Source organism: Magnolia sinica, chromosome 1 (genome assembly GCF_029962835.1).
Source record: "Magnolia sinica isolate HGM2019 chromosome 1, MsV1, whole genome shotgun sequence".
Classification (NCBI taxonomy): Eukaryota; Viridiplantae; Streptophyta; class Magnoliopsida; order Magnoliales; family Magnoliaceae; genus Magnolia; species Magnolia sinica.
In genome coordinates, this window is record NC_080573.1 from 113,678,334 (window position 1) to 113,696,394 (window position 18,061).

The 18,061-nt window shown below is 38.8% G+C and overlaps 1 protein-coding gene across 13 annotated transcripts in view; it reads left to right on the forward strand.

Annotated features, from left to right (window-relative positions):
- LOC131254511 (coatomer subunit beta'-1-like) overlaps positions 1 to 18,061 on the forward strand; it is a 56,715-nt gene that overhangs the window by 21,550 nt on the left and 17,104 nt on the right. For all 13 annotated transcript variants that reach the window (XR_009175701.1, XR_009175707.1, XR_009175646.1 and 10 more), the window contains exons 5-17: positions 110 to 146; positions 236 to 561; positions 682 to 813; positions 896 to 1,044; positions 4,252 to 4,320; positions 4,690 to 4,840; positions 4,959 to 5,024; positions 11,634 to 11,822; positions 15,472 to 15,612; positions 15,791 to 15,865; positions 16,017 to 16,193; positions 16,305 to 16,396; positions 16,480 to 16,596. Coding sequence is in view for 2 of the 13 variants with exons in the window: in XM_058255385.1 (XP_058111368.1) it covers positions 110 to 146; positions 236 to 561; positions 682 to 813; positions 896 to 1,044; positions 4,252 to 4,320; positions 4,690 to 4,840; positions 4,959 to 5,024; positions 11,634 to 11,822; positions 15,472 to 15,612; positions 15,791 to 15,865; positions 16,017 to 16,193; positions 16,305 to 16,396; positions 16,480 to 16,596 (1,721 nt within the window). In the remaining 11 variants the exon portion in view is untranslated. The remainder of the gene's footprint in view (positions 1 to 109; positions 147 to 235; positions 562 to 681; positions 814 to 895; positions 1,045 to 4,251; positions 4,321 to 4,689; positions 4,841 to 4,958; positions 5,025 to 11,633; positions 11,823 to 15,471; positions 15,613 to 15,790; positions 15,866 to 16,016; positions 16,194 to 16,304; positions 16,397 to 16,479; positions 16,597 to 18,061) is intronic.

The following is an 18,061-nucleotide window of genomic DNA, read 5'->3' on the forward strand; positions in this document are numbered from 1 at the left end:
CACCTCCAGAGATTTTAGAAGTTCATCTTCTTTGTGGTCTAACATTTTACTGACTTATTGATATGATATCTTCTTAGAACTGATTAAAAATTTGTTGATACTTCTACAGACTATGGCGAAGTCTTTCGAGGTCACTGAATTACCAGGTATTTTACTCAATTACACAGGATTATTTTCTGTCCTTGCTAAAATCTATAACTCACATATATGGTTACTTTACATCTTAATTTTGCAGTGCGATCAGCAAAATTTATCGCACGCAAACAGTGGGTTGTGGCCGGAGCAGATGACATGTTTATTCGTGTTTACAATTATAATACAATGGATAAGGTCAAAGTGTTTGAAGCACACACAGATTACATCAGGTGTGTGGCTGTCCATCCAACCCTTCCATACGTGTTGTCATCGTCAGATGACATGCTTATAAAGCTCTGGGATTGGGAGAAGGGCTGGATGTGTACTCAGATTTTCGAGGGACACTCACACTATGTGATGCAAGTCACATTTAATCCAAAAGACACCAACACATTTGCAAGTGCCTCCCTCGATCGCACCATAAAGGTGAGGCTGAAAATGTTTGAGAATAGTTTGTTGTGAGCTGCGGCTTTGTTTCATCACACACAGCATGTTTCATTTTAATGTTTTTGCTTGGTGATATATCTCTATTGTTCTTCGTTTCAGATATGGAATCTTGGTTCCCCAGATCCAAATTTTACATTGGATGCCCATTTGAAAGGGGTGAACTGTGTTGATTACTTTACTGGTGGTGACAGACCATATTTAATCACTGGTTCTGATGATCATACTGCTAAGGTCTGCTTCCTCGTCCTTCCGAACAATTCTGGGTTGGATGTGCTTATTTTGGCATATTTTTGCTGATTAATTTGTGGAACAGGTGTGGGACTACCAAACTAAAAGTTGTGTTCAGACACTAGAAGGCCATACACATAATGTTTCTGCTGTTTGTTTCCATCCTGAACTTCCCATTATAATAACAGGTTCAGAGGATGGGACTGTTCGTATATGGCATGCAACAACGTATAGGTCAGTGCTGCCTCTCTCTCTCTCTCTCTCTCTCTCTCTATATATATATATATATATAATATTCTTGTTGAATTGCTGTAATGATTGCGTTGATTCATCATCATCATGATGTTATGGACTGTTAAATCTTCTTCCATACTCTAATTGAGATTTGGCTGCTTGCATATGGCATGCATTCACTGATCATCATTGTTGTCATCTTAAACTTTCTCCCAGCAATTTGGGGTTAGATTTTAAATTTTGATTGACAGAAAAGTTTCAAATTGGCTACCCATGGCTACTGGACAACAACTGTCTTTTATGTTGGCTCTTGAAACTGGCGATGGAGAAGACTCACATTGGCACCACTCACATTCCTGCACGGTCCTCCCAATATTGACCCAAGCCAACTGTTACAAAGGCTCCAAAGGGTGAGCAAACAAAGTGGGGTAATAGAGGGGCAGTCGCTAGGCAAACATGAAGCACAAAGCACCTACACACATGGAGGGTCATGCTTGAATGGTTGGCTGCAAAAGATATTGGTTAACCCACTGATACATGATTGCTAGCACAACTTCAATTGTAACACAATCTGCCAACACTGGTCCAATGCCAACACAATCACGCCCCACCGCATTACAACTATTTTGTGCCGCACAAAAAGTGGAATGGTGGACCATTCATTTCAGCGTGCAGTGCTGGATGAGCCTGCTAAGAACAGCATACATGAGTTCCCGCATGTCAGGTAATAAACACAAGCAGCCAAATAGGCACTAAGGCACACAAATGTGCCAACAGTGAACTAAAAGTGAAAAGGACACGCTCAAGTAGTTGGCTGCAGGGGAGCCATCAATACATGTTTACCAAACATCGCTCAAATGCGGACATAATCATGCCCACCGCTGCACTTTAGCCTAACTATTGTGCATTATCTGGAAAGGGAAATTCACAAACAATTAAGGCCTCCAAACAGTCCTTTTCACCAAACAATCTTAAAGAGGGAAATTTGCATGGAATACCAGACTAGCTTAATGAGCATGGCCAGATTAACCCTTGACTACAATTCTGACCTGTTTCCTTTTGCAAATTGCAATCTTTCTATGCTGATTGCATGCTTTTCAGTATTGATTTTATTGTACAATTCTTGTATTTAGCATTGGGTGCATAGTGGAAACTTCAACTAGAAGAAATGTCAGCCAATCCCAAGCCTGGGTAAAATATTAGGGTTGACATCAAGTGGCAGCAGGTCAGAGAACATGTGCCCAACAATCATTGTTTCCCTTTTTTATAAGGTAAAGAACTTTGAATGATGAAATGCCAAAAAGGTGAAAAACTACAAATACAACCCAGCCGTCACAGACCAATCTTTAAGGTGGGAGGCTTCAATACGATTGACCTAGGAAACAACATCTAACTGAGCCCTCCCAAACACTATCGCTTCCAATCCGCTCTTATCAATCTTTAAGGTGGAAGGATTGATTGTTCCTTCCTCCACAATTCCTAAAGAATAGCCAACAAAACTAACCTCCACACGACCCTTTACTCATGTCTCCTCCATGCTACCCAAGGAAAAGCTCGTCAATAAACCATTGCATCACCTGAGAAAACGCATGGTGGATGAACAAGTGGTTCACTGATTCCGCATCCATCATATACATAATACAACAATTTGGAATTGCCATCGACCTCTTTTGTAAATTGTCAACGGTAAACACCATATTCCTCCCTGTTAACCAAGCAAAGGCTGCCCACCTTGGGAGGGGCCTCATAGAACCACACATGAGAAGTATGATCGCACATCGCCCTGAAGGGTTATTGGTCAACGACCTATAGAAGGATCGCATGGAGGACCTGCCGGATTTGACTGTGGACCACTATCAAATCCTTCTTGCTCAATGCCAATTTGACTTGGTGAAGCCACTTCAATAACTGGGCGAACATCTTTGCTTCCTCATCTGTCATGTTAGGAGGAGACCAAACAATTGTGCCTTCGGATGTGGAAAAGCAATGCACAACAAAAACGTCCCAATCCTGAGCCAACAATGCAATCAACGGAAACTCCTGAAGTGGTCTCTCACCAACTCATCAATCTTGCCAAAATCAGACCCTCTGCTCATCGCCGCAAGAATACCTAACTCAATCCTCAAACATTTTTGCCACTTTGCGAAGTGCCTTCCACACCCCAGAGGCTCCATACAAGGACTCCTTCACCCACCAACTGCCTACTTGGACATCATATTTTCCTAGCAATGCGAGGTTCATCTGCTCTCAAATTTTTTTTAATCCCTGCCCCTCCTCGGTATGGGTTGAAGGGCTCGAATAGAGGATGAGAAAAAGTCCTAAAAGGATTTGGATTTAGGTGGTGATAAGCAAGGTATTCCAAAACGGTTACATAACAGTTGTAATGTAACAGTAACAGTGGTAACCGTTACGTATTGTGGGGCTATAATGGCCATAACGGTAAAAATGGCCCATAAAAGCCTGTTATGGGGCTGAAACATGCTTCTTTTAAAGGACCATAATGCCAGTTACGCGGCTGTAACAGCCTGTATTGTAATGGTAATGACGGTGGCCATTATGGTTACCACTACCATTATGGAATTCCTTGGTGATAAGGGATATGAAGGCTTGTGCACTTATAAAGATAGTGCCTTACATAGGAACAATTGGTGAAGCATGATTCACAAAGCCAATTGGCTAGATCCAATTAGCTGGAACAAGACTATGGTGATGATGATGATGAATGTAACAAAATATGTTTTTAGTCGTGGTTTACTTTTTCACTTTGTTTCCATATTCACATATATGCTCTGCAATGTAGGCAAATTCCTTTTATGAATTGGTTCTCTATAGGTTGTGATTATTGTATTCTTGATATGGAGTTATATATCTCCAACTAAAATGAAGTTTAAAGATACATCATCTGCTGTTTCCTCTTATGTTCTTTTTCTATCATGATTTGGAGATTCTTCCAAGTATTCAAGCATTTCCTCTTGACCAATCACCTCTTTCTGCGATACTAGTAGAATTAAGTGATTTTGAATTACAAACTGCTAATTATTGTAAGATTGCTGCCTGATATTTTCCAGTTTCATCTTTTCGTTTGGGAGAGAACCTCGCAAAATGTTGCTTTGTACTTTTTTCATGATCACCTTGTTAGCTGATGTTTAAGGAGTATGAAATATGATGCCTCTAGTTTAAGATGGTTTCTTGCTGTGATCCCTACAGGCTTGAGAACACATTGAATTATGGTCTGGAACGAGTATGGGCTTTAGGATATATGAAAGGTTCTCGCCGGTAAGCTTGTTGGTAATCTTTTCTTTATGTTTTTATGCACATGAATCTAAGTTCCTAGGAGTTATCTTACTTCTTTAAGGATCATGCATTTGTGAAGGTGGCATGGAATAATCAGTTGGATGATACTTTAGGATGCTTTTTTTTTGTCCCTGCCATCATGCAATATAACAACTCACAATTTGTAATGTCACTCTTCCTTTTTGCTTTTCTGCTAACTAGGTTGATAGTTATAGAAAGATCTAGGAAAGACTGGATCAAGCATGCTTTTTGCTTTTCTGCTTACTAGGCTGATGGTTATAGAAAGATCTAGGAAAGCTGGATCAAGCATGTGCTTTCTTGAAAATGTATCTGTTGCTTTATTTTCATCAGGGTTGTAATTGGATATGATGAAGGAACAATTATGATAAAAATTGGCCGAGAAGAGCCAGTAGCCAGTATGGACAGCAGTGGGAAAATCATATGGGCTAAGCATAATGAGATTCAAACTGTAAACATCAAGTCTGTAGGAGCAGATTTTGAGGTTAGGCCATCTTACCTTCATAATTGACCATTATTAGTTGTAGGAAATGCCAACATGAGTAGTAGTTGCTTCGAGCTGAAGTTGATAAGGTTGATCTGCCGTGCACTGTACTTCACAGGTTACAGATGGAGAAAGACTGCCTTTGGCTGTGAAGGAGTTAGGGAGCTGTGATCTTTACCCTCAAGTTAGTTCCTTACAGATCATTTACTAATTTCTCACTGGGCATATTCATCAGCTCGCCATGTGCATACTGTTTTTATCTATGTTCACTTGGTGAATTCTAATTTTGAAGGACGCGTTAAAGAAAGATCAATACCTTTTAGGAAGTTAATGGGGCAACTGCCTCAAAATTTTCATCCAAGTGCCTTCTATTTTAAACAATTATTATTTTACATTAATACTATGGTTTCAGTCCTTTCAATGTGAGATGGTATACTTCAAGTGTTGCACCCTTTCCAAGCTTTAGACTTACTGCCTGATATAGATGTTTACTGTGCTGAGTGTATGTTATCTGGTTTCTCTTTTTGGGCCCTCTAAGTAAGCTTCGATTCCCTTCTAGAAAGATCTTGCTTTGTCATGTTTCTGGTTTTGCTTTGTATTCTAATTCCGAAACATAATTTTACTGCATGAACATTTTAAAGTTTTGATTTTTTGCTTATGGGCAACTAAAATTTTATTAAAATGCAACAAAAAGGAGTGACTCCAAAGCTTAGCGAGATGACGAGTAATCATTCCACGAAGGGAACAAATACACACTGGAGGAAAACAAAAAGAAATTAATTTCCTATGAAACATTCTGACAATAAGAACCTCAATAGCCAAAAAAAAAAATCTCAGGCCAAAATCCCTTTAAAATCTGGAAGATGCATAGCTCATCCCACGACCATCTAGGAAATCATTCTAATAATTGGTTCCTCTTCTGCTTTCCCTAAAAAGATTGGGGAGTTCCTTTCCTTACAAAATTCTATAATACAGCAGATGGTGTCATCTCCCATATTATCACCAAGGTATTCCGTAACGGTAACGGACTAACAGTGGCCATTACGGCTACCACCGTTACCTTTATGATATGGGGTGTAACGGCCGTTACGGGGGCCTTAACGGCCATTACTCTCTCTCTCTCTCTTCTTTTTTTTTTTGAAAAAAAAATCTGAAAAATCTATATCGGCCCCATAATGGACCGTTATGGCCTTTACGACCCCGTAACGTATAATGGTTGTCACCGTTAACTTTACGTAACGGCCTTATGGGCCCATAACGGCCTTTACGGCACACCATGATTATCACACTGCAATAAGAAGCCTCTCTCCTCTCACCCCCACTATCATTTCCATAACAGAAAAATTGAGGACCCAAAAACTCCGAAGAGGTTTAAGAAACTTCCCCAAGCAGCTTTAGCAATATTTGAAGAAAAAAATATGGTTGACCAACTCTTTGGCCTCTTTACACGAAACGCATGTTAGGAACTGCAAGATTCCTCTTTTTTGAAATTATCTACTGTGAAGATTTTGTTTGCCAAATTCCATAACAGTCCAAAGAAAAGCTTGCACCCTAGGAGGCACAGTAGAATTCCAAGCTTAGTGAGCGGAGAAGGATCTTCACAAAGTGTAGTCATTGATAGTAAGTGGAGAAGGATCTTCACAAAGTGTCGTCATTGATAGTAAGTGGAGAAGGATCTTCACAAAGTGTAGTAATTGATTTCAAAAAAGACTTAAGAGAATTGCCCTTTCTCAAATAAAATTTATTTTTATCTCTAAAAGAAAAGGAATTGCCCATTCTTTGACCATTTCATATTTTTATATCCTCATCTGTGCTATCCGTGCTCACCTTGTATAATTTTTCCATACCTTTAAAATTCAATAATTTCCTTATTGAGATTCTGTCAAATATACTTACCCCTCCCCCCATATCACAACGTTCCGCAACTTTAATATCATTATTTAATGATATAAGGAATAGGGAAGGACAAGATTCTGATAATGGGGTTTCATCAAGCCACTGATCACACAAAAACCTCACATTATCAGCATGCCTGACAATGAACTGAATGCCTTTGCTAAACAAGCTGGTTACCATTTTAGAAATATTCCAACAATCAATGGGAGCCTTCTTCCAAATAGACCTATTGCTTTCTGAACATTTGGAGGTCACATTTCTGATGATGCCTCCAAACCATCCCCCAACTGACTGTCCATGTTTAATTTGGTAACCGATTTCCATAATGTATTTGGTTCTTCATCATATCTCCATCACTGCTCACGTAGGAGGGCCTGGTCTCCCCGCACCCCACCCCCCCCCCCCCCCCCACCCACACACACACACACGCACGCACGCACGCACCATTTCTCTCAGATTTTATTTTTTTCACTTCCTACTTCTGAAGATGGAATTTAGCTCCTCGTCAGTCCCTTCCAAAAGAAACTCATGCTACAAATTTATTTATTTTATAATAGTTAAGCTGGACCCAAACTTGATTTTGAAATTCACCTTGTCCACCATTGAGCCACGGGCTCGAACCAAAACTCATGCTACAACTTTCCAATTTCCTTGGCCACACTTGCTAGCATCTGTAAGAGTGCGAGATAGTTACTCCGGGAGTTTGCCTAGTGATTTAACTGTCTATATTTTCTTGAGACCTGCCAATTTTTTTTCCGTCCTCTTGACAGAATGATGATATCGTTGACATGCCACCAAGTGGAAACTTGGGATATTTGAGCAGGAGAGTAACTTGCGTGCACCCCCCCTCTAATTTGCCAATTCCAGAACTGATTCCTCATAGCCACCCAGGCATGGTACTTATTATAACAAACTGGAAGACGTGAAACTATACATCGAAGCACCTAAGAGGCCTTTTCAAATTCTTGACTTGATCCAAAAAAGCGCCAAGTAATTGTGTTGTATGTGAACTGAATATGAGAGTGATTGAGAGGTCAGGAGAATCAATGTCGAAACCTTTTAAGGCCAAGATTGGCAGCTTTCTCCAACAACAAATCCAAACCTCTGCAGAATAATAAACAGAAAATGAAAGATGAATCTAGCCTAAAATAAGAATATCATCAAAGTAAACAATTAATAATTTTCCAATGATGGGATGGGGTGCTTTTATCATCATCCTCCTGGAAGAACTCATTGTGTTCAAAAGGCCGGATGGCATTCCAAATTACTTGCACAACCCATCTCACTTCATAACACAGTTTTTCGCTTGTCTCCGGTTCAATGATATTTGTTGTTCAGGTTGATCTTTGAAAAGCTATTTGCTCCGTGCAACATTTATAGCATATATTACCCAAGAATGGAATAACAAACCAGTTGTTGATAGTAATTCAGTTGGTCACACGACTATCCATATTGATTCTCCAAGATCCATCTTTGTTAGGAGTTAACAATGCAGGAATGTGGCGTGCTTTGTTGGGTTAATCCCTTTTGTAGAAACTACTTGATCTGCTGGTGGAGATTGGCATGCTTGGCTGGACTCATTGGCATCGGTTGGGGAAAAGGACCTATTTTTAATTTCTTCTTCATCGTTTCTCAAAAACTTACTCTCACCTTATCCAAAAGCATCCATTTGGCTTGGAGATTGTCCCACCATGCTCGTGTGGTTATACAACTTCATGGCTACTAATTTAGCCTTCTGATTGTTGGCGATTTTCTTGTACTTGAGTATCTTCCTCACCTTGCTTAGCCAATTGAAGTTATCCATATGCATCAAATCTGGGTGCTCTCTATCACGTTCCAACAATCGGAAAATTCAATCCTTGGTGTTTTCACCAGATGGGGCCACCCATTGTTGGCTCTGACTTTGGTAGGGATTTTCCTGTGTCCTTGTACTCCAACTTGATCTCGGGCTCCCTTTATGCCGGATCTCTTTCACTTGATTAGCAAGATCGCATACCATATGCACAAGTCAATCTACCCGCTTCGTGGGTTCAAGGATCAGTTGGGTTACTTGTGCAAGCATTTCTTGTGTCACCCTTGCTGAAGCCATCAGGAGATACTAGAAAATTGCCAACAATCACCTTCTCTAGTGCCAAGTGATGCAAGCTAGTTAGTTATTGAATGAATGATATTCCGAGACCCAAATGGCTATAATGATGAAGATCATATCCCGCACAAGAATACTTGAATAGAGAGGGGTAAACAACTTATTAAAACTGAAATTTTTTACTACCTAGTAATACTCACAAAACTCGGGAAAATATGCAGGGCCTTCTACCTCCTAGAACATCCCTTTTGATAGGCCCTAAAAGACACGACCTAGAATTCATATGAATCTTTAATTAGGATATTTGCAACTCTTAACTGATTACAAGTCAATCCAATAAGATACTAAGGGTCTGTTTGGTTGTTGGGGACGTCATTCCCCTGTTTTTATGTTTCCTATAAGAGTTGGGCTAGCATGTCTTGAGGAATTACTAAATCTTGTTTGGTTGATACATTGTGCTTACTTGGGAAACTTGGGAAAAGTCTTACTTTCTGTTTTTATTTGGGAAAAAGCTGGGAATGGATATCCTAGGGAATATCAACCAAAAAGTGCGAACCAAAGTTTGTGTGTGTGTAATGCTCACCTGCGCACCAGTTCTCATGAGAACTCATGAGAACTTTTTGAGAACTCATCTCCCGTGATATGAGCCCAAGATCTGAACCGTCCACGTGATGCAACATCCCATGAAACCCCCAAGGCCCAACTTTTACCCCGATCCAAAACTTTGGTGGGCCATGGCAAAAGAGGGAGGCAAATCAAGGGAGGAAATTGTTTCATTTTGCCATGACCCACCAAAGTTTTGAACCAGGGTAAAAGTTGGACCTTGGGGGTTTCATGGGGTGCTGCATCACATGGACGGTTCAGATCTTGGGCTCATATCACAGGAGATGAATTCTCACGAGTTCTCAAGAGAACTGGTGCGCAGGTGAGCATTCCTCTCTCTCTCTCTCTCTCTCTCTCTCTCTATATATATATATATATATATATATTAATCAGGGAAGTACTGAGCTGAGAAATATAAAAAACAGCAACCAAAAACCCCCTAAATAGCAACGACTCTATTTGCGAAGTTTTGGCCATATTTTAATGGCTTGATGATGGTAAAAGTTGATCCAACAAATCATCCCCAAAGAATCTTGAAATTCGGCAAATCAACAACGGTATCTTCCAAAAATTGTAAGGTAGCATCTGAAATCAGACCCCAAAACTAGTATCAAACAGCCCAAAATTCACCACATATTGCCTTGGGCCCACATTGACATCTTCATGTACAAGTTGAAAGATCATTGAAGAATGCGGTGTAAAGGATGAATTCCCACAAGAAACTGATCCAAGAAAGACCTATTGCAGAAAGGCTGGAGGTAATTTGGTAACAAGTTTTTTCCCAGCCTGAGGAGGCAGATTTAGTCCAGACTACAGAGGTTGCTATGTGAAGGATCAAGGCTAAAAGGTGCAAAAATTGACTTCTTGATGGGCACTGGACCAGGGAATAGTTTATGATTCACGCAAGATATTGCAGCAAAACAGCTGGAAGATATGCAGGTGAAAATATTTTTTAAAAGTATTTTGCTGTTGGTCCCAAGCCAATCAGCCATAGAATTAGTGTTTCCAATTAATACTTTGTTTTCCGGAAAAGGGCCTTGTGCGGTTTAGTCATATTTTGGTACTTCTTTCCTATTTCTTTATGCAATTTTAGGCCTTTTTAAAGGTTTATTAAGACATTTCAGTGGGTCTTTTAGAGGATTTATCACTTTTTGTTTCTGAATTTAATTGGGAAGCTTAAGTCATAAGTTTAACTAGTCTTGGTATCTGAAATTATTGGAAACCCAAGGTATCAGTTAGGACTCAGGAGTCCTTTTAACTGTGAAAATCAGTTTGATCTTGGTTTATTGTAAGAAAGAAGAGAGAGATTGTTTTAACAGTCCTTTCAAGAGTTTAGATTAGATATCCTTAATAAAAAAAGAGTTGAGATTAGATTAGATGGTTTGGAAAAATTGCGTTAGAACCATAGAAGATGGTGATGTGTTTTGGGTCTATGTCAACTGTAACTTATGAATGCTGTTGATGAGAAAGGGAACTTCATTTTTCTCTTGAGAGTGATTTTCAAGATGTTTGCCTAGTCTTGTTTGATGCCTTTCTCATCTTTTTAACCATCATCTTACAATCCCACCTAACATTTAAATTGCATGGGCTGAGATCTGGTTGATCATAGTGGCTGAATTATCACAGCATGCACCAAAGTGCATTTGGATTCAGATGAGAACTTAGGAATCAAATTAATTGCCGGGATTTTTTTTTTCTTCTTTGTTTGACATAGCTGAAGTTAACAAGGAATGAAAGTGTGGCATTTCCAATCTGTAAACATACTTCTGTTGAGTGACTGATGACTTGTATGCCATTGATGGTCTGTAGGAAACACTAGATCCTGGTCCATTGATTTGACTTTGACATACAATTTTTGTAAAGTGCCATTTACTTAGACTGTTTTTAATATATGTTTTTATCATATTTGTTGTCAATGAAAGAGTTAGCACTCACACAAGCTACTAGCCTTACCCCTAGATAACTAAAACCATAGCATGGGGTCTTTTTGTTCCATCATCAGGACAAAAGCTGTTGGAATTACTCCTAGTTGGTAGAACAGAAATACTCTAGCCACCAGAAAGGCTACATGCCAACTTATCTTTGCTTTCTGGTTTTGTAACTGATCTAAATGCTTGTTGATACTTTTTCAATTGCAGTACATCTATGGTTTCTGGACAACATATATTGATTGGGTGTTGTTGTTCTGATTATATATTTCTTATCCAGAGCTTAAAACACAACCCAAATGGGAGGTTTGTTGTGGTTTGTGGGGATGGAGAATACATCATATATACAGCTTTGGCCTGGAGAAATAGATCCTTTGGTTCAGCATTGGAATTTGTTTGGTCATCAGATGGAGAATATGCAGTTAGGGAAAGTACATCAAGGATTAAGATTTTCAGCAAGACATTCCAGGTATACCTAGCCTTAATTCCTTTTATTCTTCAAGTGAAAATTTTCTAGCAATTAGCCATCTGTTTTATTTTTCTTGGGAAACAATTCATAAAGAAATATGAGATCACACAATGCATTTCTGGAAGAGATGGAACCCACAGTTTGCAATTCCCCCACTTTTGTAATTGTGACAAAGTTGACTGCTGCTAACTCTTTTCTTGACTGCAAAAGACTATTTTTATATGCTCAACTTCTGGAAGATAATATTAACAATAACTAGTAGTTGAACTGTTATGAAAAGACATGTAAGCAAGCAAGTAAAACTGTGGAATGCATTAATAAATTATGTTTAATGATGTTAGAGATATGAATTTCTTCAGAAGTTTAGTTTAGTTTTTTTCTCGAATGCATTTGTCCTTCATTTTAGAAGGTAATTCTGTCAATGCCCTTGGTTGTGTGCTTGCTTAAATAAGCTATCCATGGAGGTTTACAAACTAAATTGAAGAGATTAAGGGAATGTGGTTAATTTGTGATTTCCTTTTCTCATATTCCTGGGAAAGGAATTTCTGTTGCAGATTCTATAGCCAGAGATGAGGTTTATAAGGCTGTATCTTTCCGAGATTCATTCATACTGTTGTAATCTATTTCTTTTTCTTTTTTGAATGAAGTGATCTTCACCTTTGTTTTCAAAATTTGAAAGATATTACTCATAGGATATTAGGTGTTAGGTCTACAGTACTTATACTAGTTTAATTTGTACGCAGCTCAATTCTCTTGGGATGGCTGTTTTGCTACAACAATGCACTCAGTCATTCTTACATTTCTTTGTAGGAGGATCTCTTTATGTGCCATTTGGTTACTTCACATATATTAGGTTGAATTATGCATGCAAGCGTGGTGGGTGCTGATGCACATGTTGAATATAGTCATGCTGCTTTGGCCTTACCATATACTTTTGCTATGACAAATCAATTATCCTCATAGCCTCTAGCATGTTTTATTTAGATGTCCTTGTGCAAGATAGGTGACCCATGCTTGTACTATCACTGTCGCTGATGTAGAGCGATGTAAGGATAAATAGCTCTTTTGATTCCATTCTTCAATCTCAACAATATTAAACTGGCCCATGATAAAGTTTAACCATTAATATAGGTGATAGCCAAGGTATCCCAAATCGGTTACGTATCGGTGGGACCCGTTACGCGATACGGGGTCGAAACAGCCGTTACGGAATTCTGTGACCGTAACGGCCGTTACAGGAACCTACCTTTTTTTCCTTTCTTTTCTTCTTCTTCTTCTTCTTCTTCTTCTTCTCGAGCAGCTGCGGCTGTGGCTGCGCCCTGCTGCGGTTGTGGCTGTGGCTGCGCCCTGCGCCGCTTCTTCCTATTCTTCTTCTTCTTCTTCCTCTCTCTCTCTCTCTCTCGATCTCTTCTTTCCCCCTTTCCCTCTTTTTTTCTTTTCTCTCTTCTTTCCCTCTTTTTTTCTTTTCGTTTCGTTTCCCTCTCTCTCCATTTTTTTTTTTTTTAGTTTGCAGTAGCTAGCTACTGCCTGCTGTAGGTACGTGTCACGCAAAGGCGAGCGCTGACACTCCTCGAGCTCTGAGTTGTACGAACGGTTCAAAGGAGATCAAAGTTATATGGCCCCACAGTGATGTATTTATTACATCTACACCGTTCATCTATTTTCAAAGATCATTTTAGATCACCACCTAAAAAATGAATTATATCCAGAGATCATCTGGACCACACCAAAAATAGCGACACACCAAAAATAGCAGCAGAGATAATGATTTTCACGGTTAAATATTCGTAGTGCGCGCGGTAACGTTTATTTCCCATCCAATCTGATCAGACCCGAGTGGGCCCCACTATGATGTATATATTTTATCCATATCGTCCATCCATTTTGCCACGTCATTTTAGGTCAGGATTCAAAAAAATAGTAATATCCAAATCTCAGGTGGACCACACCATAGGAAATAGTGGTTATAGAATGCTCACCATTGAAAATTTCTTAAAGTCCACTGTAATGTTTATTTTCAATCTAACTTGTTAATTGGGTCACATTGACGTGGATGAAGGGAAAACACACATGTCAGCTTGATCTAAAACTTTTCTAGCTCCCAATAAATTTTTAACGGTGAACATTTAATTATTGTTGTTTTTTATGGTGCAATCCATCTGAGCTTTGGATGTGCCTCATTTTTGGGCTCATGCCCTACAATTATTTGGCAAAATGGATGGACGGTATGGATATAACACATTCATCACGGGTGAGGCCCAAAAAACTTTGACACGTGTGCTGCACTTTACATCCGAGTCTCTCTTAATTCAAGCCTTAAAAAATTGTACACGAGACATATATTAATTTAAAATTTGACAATTAAATTATGGACTGCAATTGCTAACTCACAATGCCAAAATCAAATTATTTGAATAGTTTTAATTGTTAATTTGTGAACTTTTATTTTTTAAAATAGGGCCTTTTGATTTTTTTTTTTTTTTTTTATGATTCACTATCCAATAAATGTCCACCAATTTATAAGTGGGATAACGACAATAAATGGCATGAATTTGAGGCTGATTTGGAGAATAGATTGGTCCTCCAAGTCAGCTCCAAATTGGCAACGCCATCTACCTGAATTTAATTTCATTTTTTTAAAGAACTATTGGGAGAAATGATATCAAGTTGTTAAGTATATAAATTACATATTTAAAAAATTAAATATATGAATTTTATAGTTAAATTCAAGTTACCTGGTTAAAAAATTAATTAGACAGTCCGATACAACTTCTCACCAAAGAGTGGACCGTTACACCACCATAAACATGTTCCAATTTATAAATGAATGCATATTTGGAATGCTTAAAATATTCTGGATTTAATCCATATTTTTTTGGCAAAAAAAATAAATTGCGCCGTTATGAGCCGTTACGCCCCCGTATCGCCGTTACGCCCCCGTATCGCCGTTACGCCCCCGTATCCGTATTGGTTTCGGAGGGCACCGTTACGCCAACCGATACCGATACGGGAGTAACGGGACACCTTGGTGATAGTAAGGTTTTATTGAAGTAGTAAGCATTGCAAAAACACAATACTGGCTGCAGCAATTAGTTTTCAGCTGCTAGGAACTAAATTCCAGTAGCTATAACACTTCTCTATCTAGTAGAAGTTGTTTTCTAGCAACCGGAAACTGTTTTCAACAGTTAGAAGTTGTTTTCTAGCAATCAAAATTCAGTAGAAATTCCTGAAAAACAGTTGTATCGAAATCATGTGCTTGAAACAGCCCCAGGGGCTTTTGAAAATGGCAAGTTATAGTTAAGGCCATATGCCTTGCTCATATCTATATGTTGGCATGATATGTCGTGCTGTCACTGTAAAATGCTCTCTCCGTTACAATTCTCATGGTGAGGCATTTTTATTTTTATTTTCCTTTCTTTCTTTCAAATGCTACTCTACTTCCACTCTGCGTATATTTCTCCAAATACCTTGATGCCATACATGTGATCAAACTCTCTTTCTCTCTCCATACATGTGATCAAACTCTCTCTCTCTCTCTCTCTCTCTCTCTCTCTCTCTCTCTCTCATGTTCTTTCATCTCATGACAATATTTGATGTCATGGATTGCAACTGGTAGTTGGATGAAGTTTGTTGTGTGTGGCGTTTTCAGGAAAAGAAAAGTATACGGCCAACATTTTCTGCTGAGCGTATTTTCGGGGGAACTTTGTTGGCAATGTGCTCAAACGACTTTATTTGTTTTTATGATTGGGCTGAATGCAGGTTGATTCGCCGAATTGATGTTAATGTCAAAGTGAGTATACATTCTGCTCAAATAGCTTGCTTGGTTATCATTTGTAGCTATTTGCTTCCAATATTTACAACTAATTTTTTTGTTTGATTATTTTGTTATCATTTTGGCTACTTGCAATTGATCTCTCTCTCTCTCTCTCTCTCTCTCTCTCTCTCTCTCTCTCTCTCTCTAATAACAGAATCTTTATTGGGCTGATAGTGGTGATCTGGTCGCAATTGCCAGCGATACATCATTCTACATCCTTAAGTACAATGTAAGATTATGACTCATGTCATGCATTCTTTTGTATCTCATTCCCCTTGAAATTTAACTCTATTGAATATGTACATATTCTGGAGAAATTATTTTGGAACTATAGTAGGTTGGGGTACTTGGCATAGTGAGCACAATTACTTATCTTGCAGAGAGACATCGTGTCGTCTTCTTTGGAAAGTGGAAAGCCAGTGGATGAGCAGGGTGTTGAGGATGCATTTGAGCTTCTGCATGAAACGAATGAGCGGGTCCGAACTGGAATATGGGTTGGGGACTGTTTCATTTATAATAACTCTTCTTGGCGACTTAATTACTGCGTTGGTGGTGAGGTACTGGATAAATTCTATTTAACTTTTTTTTTTTCTTCTTTTTTCCAAACTTAGCATTACATTTTTGGGAATTACCTTCAGTCACTTGTATACCCATTCTGCTAATTGTAGGTGACTACGATGTTTCACTTGGACCGTCCTATGTATTTGTTGGGTTATCTTGCCAGTCAAAGCCGGGTGTATCTAATAGACAAGGAGTTCAAGTGAGTGGAATGTGGTCATTCTTTTGGAAAGCACTGTCATTTACACCATTGACTTCTGCTGCTAATAATGTTTTTCCATGCAGTGTTATGGGTTATACCTTACTTCTCAGCTTGATCGAGTATAAGACTCTTGTGATGCGTGGAGATCTGGACCGGGCAAATGAAGTGTTGCCTTTGATTCCGAAGGAGCATCATAATAGGTACTTTCTATATATCACTACTTGCAACAAAACATTGTAGCATCTGGTAAGGATTGGAACGCTTAGACATGGCCTGTTTATTCTTGACATAATTACTGGAAGTAAAATATTAGAGGCCCAAGTTTTGCATCATTATTAACAAGTTTGTGTAAGTCAGTGGAATAAAGCCAAAATCACAATATTGGTTGTCAGTCCAGAGTAACCTAATAGGGCATTTGAATTATTTATTATTATTATTTTTTATACAAAAGCTTATACATCCATAGTTTTTTGTATGGAACCATTCCTTCTGATATTGCAAAATTGTTAAGGCCTATATAAAAAATAAATCAATCAATAATTATTCATGGTTTCAGCATAAAATGCTGAATTGACTATTTAGGTTGTTTCAAAGCTGATCTAATGCTATGTATAATGTATGTAATGGGACCAGTTGTGTAATGCAAGTCAGAATCCAATCAAAATATGCTTCAGTTCTGGTATTTCAAAAAACAAAAGAAAGTAAGATAGATGCTTTACTACCTATCAAGCGAGTTAAAAAGGTGTAAGAATTAACAATCAGCTGAAGAGCTACAAATGATCAAGAAGCTAACTTCAAAGGCCAGAGAGGCCCAAGTAACAACAGGCCAAAGCTAAGCTAGATATGATAGAAGATGATGAAAAGTGCGTAGCCGTGTGGATAGTAAGGGCCCAGGTACCTGGCCAAGCTTTCTGATTTCTATGGTGACTAGATTACGTTTCAGCATCTAACTGGGAAACCACAGAATTTCTGTGGGGCATCTAGCATTTAACTGAACCCTCCAATTAGGCACAGCAGGATTGGAGATGGCCATGCAGTCTTCTTCGCTTGGCATGTTGATTTGGATGCAGTGAATGCCATAAGAAAAAGCAGTCGAAAAACCATGGGAAGCCTGTTGAATTTCAGAGTTAGAATGATCATGAAGGACAGTGGGGAAGCTGGTTCCCCAACTAGTATGAGCATTTTTTATTTTTTTTTTGAAGAATGTGACACTTGTATTGTACTTGATACTTTTTTTTTTGAGGAATGTGACACTAGTATGAGCATTAGGATCCCAACAGAGAATTCCTGCTTTGTCTCAGTGTGAGAAAGAATGCCTTCATCAGGAAGTGAGGAAAAGAAGAGCCATGAACGGAGTTACTCCTATCAGAGTGGGGGATGTCAGCAGGAAGATTCCAGGAAGCAACATGAGCACTAGGTGCAAGAGACAAGTCATTAGAGCTGGAAGTGTAGATATCCCAAGATCTGATATCTCCATGATTAATCCCAATAGAACCTCCTTAGTTTGGTATTTACCCCTGAAAACCCTGAAATTTCTTTTTCTCAAAACATTGCCATGCCATCATTTGGAGGCATAACATTCCCATAAGTTCACTGATTGTCAGCAATAAGCCTTGGATCTCTGCAGGAACATTTTCATCTATAAACCCTTGGGATATTGAATTC